Source organism: Triticum aestivum, chromosome 6B (genome assembly GCF_018294505.1).
Source record: "Triticum aestivum cultivar Chinese Spring chromosome 6B, IWGSC CS RefSeq v2.1, whole genome shotgun sequence".
Classification (NCBI taxonomy): domain Eukaryota; kingdom Viridiplantae; phylum Streptophyta; class Magnoliopsida; order Poales; family Poaceae; genus Triticum; species Triticum aestivum.
The window spans coordinates 109,698,917-109,705,686 of record NC_057810.1 but is presented as its reverse complement, the minus strand read 5'-3'; the positions used below and the strand labels follow the sequence as shown (position 1 = coordinate 109,705,686).

The window sequence follows — 6,770 nt, the reverse complement described above, 5'->3', positions numbered from 1 at the left end:
CAGTAGCGAAGGAATCGCTCCATCGGGTTCAGTTAACAGCCATCAATCGATTGCTCGGGTTCAGTAACGCGTAGCCTGCAGTGCAATCGCTCGGGTTCAGTTAGAGCCCAACGCCTCGCTCGGGTTCAGTTAGAGCCAATGCCTCGCACACACGCGCGTACGTGTACAAGAGAAACGTGCATCGCTCGGCCCCCGACCTCCCACCGTAACCGGCAACTCCCCGAAATTTTCCTCCCCCTCGCTTCTACCACGGTTTTTTCCGTCATGGACGGCCCAAAGAATGTCATGCAGCTGCGTCTCCGGCCCGCCCAGGATGAAAAGCCCATTTTCTGTCATGATTTTTTGTCATAGAAGTAGGAGCCCACCACATCTATGATGATACCGGGTTTTGTCACAATTATCGTCATAGAAGTGTCATATGTATGACAGAAAAAAAAATCATTCGGCCCAAAATGTCACGGATGTGTCTTTTTTTTGTAGTGCTACTGTCTCACAAAACCCAGAGAAACGTCCTCCTCCTAGGCCGGCCGCCTTCCACTCCTTCAGCTCTCGAGTGACAGAACTCGCCAAATCCGGCGCATTCAACTACTGGTTAGTCCTATTGAAGACTCTCGCATTGCGCTGCTTCCAGAGTGCCCAGATCACCGCAATCACCACCATATCAAAGCCCCTCTTGGCGTCACGACTCCATCTTGCACGTTGTGCCAACCACCAATCCAAAAGTTGATCCTGCACCTCCAGAATGGTTGCCTGCAAACCCAAAGCATCAAACATGATATGCCACACCTCCCTAGCGTACACACACTGGACTAGTATGTGCTCTGCATTATCTTCCTCTTGAAGACACGTAAACCATGCGGAAGGTCGATCTTGCAACCCATGCCTCGCTCTCCTATCCGAAGTCCAAATACGGTGTTGCACCGCCAACCAAGCAAAGATTTTGCACTTGAGCAGAGCCCAACTTTTCCAAATGCAAAAGGCATAAGGTACCACAACTGCACCAAGGCAGAGCCGTTGGTATGTCGACCAAGCAGTATAGAGACCTGACGGGTCTGCAGGCCACGAAAAGGCGTCCGGTCGCAAGACGTCACGCTAAACCGTGCTTATAGCTAGGTTGAAATGGATGAGCTGCATGTGGTCACCAAAGTCGAGATCTCCTAATAAATCACGCAACCACCTCCCATTCTCCAAGCCATCCGCCACCATTCTCTTGTTAATCGTCCTCGTTTCCACCTTAGAATGAATGAGTGGTGCAATATCCTTTGCAGAGAAACCATGGATCCATCGATGTCGCCAAAACAGAACCTTAGTGCCATCCCCCACCGAGATGTTCACCAGGCTATCAAACACCGCGCAGGCATCTCTGTCCTCCGTCATTGGCAGCCCTTGCCATGGCCTTTCAGGGTCCGTTCTACGCAACCATTCCCATCTCACCCGCAGTGCGAGCCCCTGTAGCTGCAGGTTCCGAACGCCTAGGCCACCCAGATAAGTAGGTTTGCAAACCGCATCCCAAGCAATCAGACATTGCCCACCATTGGCCTTCTCCTTGCCAGCCAAAAGAAACCTCTCATCCATTGTTCGATCTCTTCCAACACCCAAACAAGAGCCTCCGTAATCATGAAGTGATGAATCGGTTTAGCCGAAATTACCGATTTCACAAGCACAAGACGACCCGGCCGGTGAATCAGTCCCCTTTGCCACGCCGGCGCAAAGCCCTTAGCTTGGTCCAACATAGGCTGCCACTCAGCCCTAGTGAGAGTCCTGATGGCCAATTGCAGCCCAAGGTATCTGCATGGGAAGGTACCCATGCGGCATTTCAACACCGACTCAACCCGGTCCTTGTCCGCACTGTCCCCATGAATCATAATCGCCAGAGATTTGTTGTAATTCACCTTCAAACCCGATGCCTCCCCAAATACCGTAAGAACCGACCGAACGAGCGAGAGATCCAAGAGTCGTGGCTTGACAAATAAGTCCACGTCGTTGGTGTAGATTGACACTGCTTGGTGAGGGGCAATGCCCGTGAATGCACTCAAGACGCCCATGGTAGCAGTGTGAATCATCATCTTCGAGAGGACGTCCATGGCAATCACAAAGAGAAGAGGCGAAACTGGGTCCCCTTGCCTTAAACCCTTAACATGCACAAAGCTTCTTCCTGGCACCCCATTCACGATCACCTTCATGCTAGAGGTCCTCAAGAGGATGGCAATCCACTGGTACCACTTGGTACCAAAACCCTTCCTACGCATCACCTCAAATAAGAACGGCCAGGCAAGGGAGTCAAAAGCTCGTGAGATGTCCAACTTCAAGAACACTCCCGCATCCTTGCGAGCATGAATTTTCCTAGCGACTTGCCGGACCAAAAGGAAGTTATCGTGGAGATGCCTCCCACAAATGAACGCCGACTGGTTCGATTCAACGATCTCCTTCATTCTTCTCCGCGCACGATTAGCAAGCATCTTAGCGAACAACTTGGCCGCACTGTGGGTTAGGCTGATCGGCCTAAAGTCGCCCACCTCCTTCGCCTCGGGTTTTTTTGGAATAAGCACGATGTGTGCTCGGTTTAATTTACCAAAACCCCGGCCATCTCCCACATAAAGCTTCATGAGCACTGCCATCACATCCCTCTTAATGATATGCCAAGCTTTTTGGTAGAATGCCGTAATGAAGCCATCCGGGCCCGGAGCCCGATCCGGCGGCATCTCCTTGATCGTATTCCAAACCTCCTCTTTTGTAAACATCCCCTCAAGCTCGGACAGGTCAATTCCTTCCAAACCAAGGAAGTCTAGGTCCACTTCCGCCTCCCTTGCGTTTGCCTGCCCAAGCAGCCGCTCATAAACCTCCGAGAAGATCTCCTCCTTCCTAACTTGCTTCGTGATCAGCTCTCCATTGTGTCTAATATGCGGTATAAAGTTCTTACACCTCCTTCTGTTAGCCACCGCTTGAAATAGCTTCGTATTCACATCGCCTTCTTTGATCCATTTGAGCCTCGATCTTTGCCTCTCGATCGTACGTTGCAGGGAGGCCAGCCCTAGCAAAGAGTGTTTTAAAGATCTCCTCAACCACCTCTCCAACCAAGACAGGGCCCTAGCCTCCATCGCTTTATCCAGCCTTAGGATGACATAATTGGCAATGGCAATTTGGATCTTAATGTTCCCCGTTGTCCTTTGACCCTAAGCTTGAAGGGCCACCGCCGTGTTCCTTAACAATGCATCCAATCTTTTGAAAGGATCGGTGATCTCCTCCGTGCACACCCAAGCTTCCTTCACTACCTGCTCGAACCCCTCAAGCCGCGTCCAATACATCTCAAACCTAAAACTCTTCTTAGCGCAGAAAGGCGGCGCCGTGGAGAGGTGCAACGGGGCGTGATCAGAAATATTAGTTGAAAGAGCTTGCAACAAAACATCCGGATAGTAAAGCTCCCAATCCACCGACACTAACACCCGATCGATCTTGGTCATCACCACGTTCTCCCTCTCATTGGACCACGTGAACCTCCTTCCATGCATGTAGAGTTCTTTAAGCTCATTGTTATCCATAAAAGCCTTAAATCTCCTCATCATAGATCTATTAAGATTCGAGTTATTCTTCTCCTCAGCCCTCAGGATCATATTAAAGTCACCAAGCACCATCCAAGGACCCGGGCAAGCATCTCTTCTATGTTGCAATTCGATCAAAAAATTGATCTTTGACTCATCCCCTTGGGGACCATACACCATGGATAGCCACCATTCCCATCCATCCTTGTTACACACACGCCCCGTGAGAAAGTTAGAATCCCGGGTTAGATTGTCAATCTCCATGTATGAGCTCTCCCAAGCAAGCAAAATACCACCCCTCGTATCGATCGCCGGGAGATAAGCAAAACCATCAAAAGATGGCCCAATGCATTGCATCACCAAGTATGTATCGAGTACATCTAGCTTCGTCTCTAGAAGACACACCAAATTCACCTTAGCATATGTTACATAGTCCCTAACCGCATTCCTTTTAGTAGGGTTATTAAGACCCCTCACGTTCCAAGAGAGTACACGAGGATTCCAATCCATAAGTGTCCCGGTACACACCCAGAAACCCACCAAGCACTCAGGCCTCCCCCACAACCACGGACGTAGTGGCACTCCTCGCAAGCACCGGTGGCATCTCCTTACCGAACAGGGCCGCCATGACCCGAATGTGCTGCTCTCTGAGAGGAGACTCAAAGATCTAAACACCTCCGCATTAGAATACACCGATCCCAAGTGCGCCCTCACTACTGTACTGTTGCATGCATGGAAAAGCTTCAGCTGGAGGGTAGTTACTCTTGATGTAAGCGAGAGATTATCGCCAGCCCTGGCGAGCGAACCACATGCGTGAGGGAGCAAGTTATCGAGCCGGCCCATATCGCTGTATCCATGTGAGCTATGGCGACGACACGGCGCATGACAGGACCTCCCGGGGCCCGGGCTATGGCCTGCATCCGAATTAAGCCCACGGCCCATGCCAACCAGGTCCAAGATACTTGTCCTGCGCGTGAGATAGAGAGAGCGACCGACGGACGCCACCACCAAGCCGAGCCGGCGGCGGGGGCAGCTTGGTGGACGCCACGCCACGCCCGCGATGGGGGCGGGAGGATCCTGGCGCTGGGCCGTGGGCGCGGTCTGCGGCGGGCTGGTTTACTACCACTGCGCGGTGCGGCGGGCGAGCGCGGTGTCCCTCGCCGCCGACGTGCTCCTCGTCCTCCTCTGCTCCCTCTCCATCCTCGGCCTCCTCTTCCGCCACCTACACATCTCGTGAGTGCCTCCCTCGCTTCTCGTCTTTTCCGTGCTTCAGCTCTGTTTTTTTTCTACAGCGTGTCCCTTTTTTTAAGGGAAAAGGGAATGGGGATTTATGAAAGGGAGTTGGTCGAGGGATTAAACTTGGGAAGTGGTTTATTAGTCCCAATCCCACGTTTGTTTCGGGGTTGGAATTATTTGTGGGAACTTGACAGGGAATTAGTTTCCTTTGTTTGGTTGGTGGGTCTAGGAATTGGAGTTGTTTATGATAGGATTTGAGTAGCTACAAACTGAATCGGCTGTATTGTCTAGGTCTGCAACTTTACATCGGACACAGAAGGAAAATGATGGCCAGCGTACACCCCTGCACTTGCTGCAATTAATCTTGTGTTGGCTGAAAGGCAAGCCTTTTCAGCTTCCTCCACCATTCAGGTCAATCTGAGGCAGCAAATAATTTCCAATCAGATCATCAAAAACGGTCCCAGGTAGTAGGAATTGAATATCATCAAAACACAGGCACATGTAGTAGGAAATGAAGCAAGACATGGAGCAAGTATCAGGCAATCCACTGCTTGATGAAACATATGAAAATATCATTTTCCAACAGTATTGACATGGACTGAAAATGCAACATATCTCCAAAACTGAACTACTGGTGCACCGTATGAAAGAAGACAATGTAAAATAAATTGGCGTGCATCAAAAGTTGCAAACAATGAGTTTAAAGGCAAACAATTAGTAGTCCTGAACTAAAAATCAAAACTGGAGTGTAGACTCCTAAATCTGGACATCCACTTATTTTTTGGCCACCTCAAGCTCCTGGCGAACAAACACCACTTTGTAATCATCACGCAACTTGATGAAAAATTCTGTCTTTCCAGCATCACCCCCAATGACACGTACAGCAATAGCAACTTTTTCAGTACTGAGATCTTTAAGATTTTGGAGGATATCAAGTAATTTGGTTCTATTGGCTGATGTTTTTGCTCATGAACTTCAGCTCCATGCATAAATGGCCTCTGTAAACCATTAATGTTTTTTGCATTCTCCTGCTCTGCTTCCAAGAACTTCACAGTTGTATTGGACATGCTTATAAGACCCGACTCAAGTGCATCATCATTAGGGTATGTTCTCTCACGACCAGACCTAGAACCACTGGATGGGTTTGTGTTCTCATGTGTTTCAGGAGGATTCTCCTTGTCTGGTTGGCTATTAGGTTTCTGCATCTACCGTCGATCCACCTTCTGCAATTTCTTCTTCTCCAGGACCTTTAGCACTCCCTCCTTTAGCCGAATCACTGGCGTAGACCTCATATAGCTTGTCAAAATTAACATAGGCTTCATGTACAGAGGACCTGCTCCCTCACGGGACTACAAAAAAGAGCATAAATTTCCATTAGAAACTGAATTGTAATGAAAAAACATGAAACAGAGCAGCTTGCTTTACATATTGAATGAACATATTTTACCTTTGCCCAGCCCATATACGTCTCTATCTCCACTTACCACCTTCCTCTCGTCATCGCATCCAAACCAGTGCCATTTTGCATAATTTCTAGAACATAAGAAAGTTGCTTCTTCAAAATCTTAACTATAGACTTGATATGCGGATTTTCTTTAAGATCAGCGTGTGGTATTACTTCAGCCATTTCCTTCTCAATGTAGGTAAGATATCCGGACTGGTACCAGTATCTATTTCCAAGACGAATCATTCATTTCATATAGAATGCCAATAGTAACTTCTCCTCCGCTGTCCATGTTCTTTTGTCACTCTTTTTGGATGTCAATTTGCTCTCCTTTAGCTTGGTATTCTGCTAGTTTTAATATGACAATAAAATGTATGTGCACAAACAGTAAAAAATATAGATGCTCACAAAGGAAATATCATGTTTAGGTTATTGCTCTTCAGTATGTGCCTTCTGAGCTACAGTTGGCGGTTTTCTTTACGAAGGCCCAGACTAGAGCGCACCATGGATTTTATCTCTCCAAACTCAATGTTGTGGATCCACCCTATGTT

At 48.6% G+C, this 6,770-nt stretch overlaps 1 protein-coding gene across 2 annotated transcripts in view; it reads left to right on the top strand.

Moving 5' to 3' along the window:
• The first annotated feature begins 4,492 nt into the window (after positions 1-4,492).
• LOC123136050 (reticulon-like protein B23) overlaps positions 4,493-6,770 on the top strand; it is a 5,042-nt gene continuing 2,764 nt past the window's right edge. Inside the window, exons 1-2 of one of the 2 annotated variants that reach the window (XM_044555339.1) lie at positions 4,506-4,772; positions 5,067-5,186. In XM_044555339.1, coding sequence (XP_044411274.1) covers positions 4,600-4,772; positions 5,067-5,186 — 293 coding nt within the window. In that variant the 5' untranslated portion in view covers positions 4,506-4,599. Of the gene's footprint in view, positions 4,773-5,066; positions 5,187-6,770 lie in introns of both variants that reach the window. The other variant, XM_044555340.1, reaches the window with a different exon arrangement.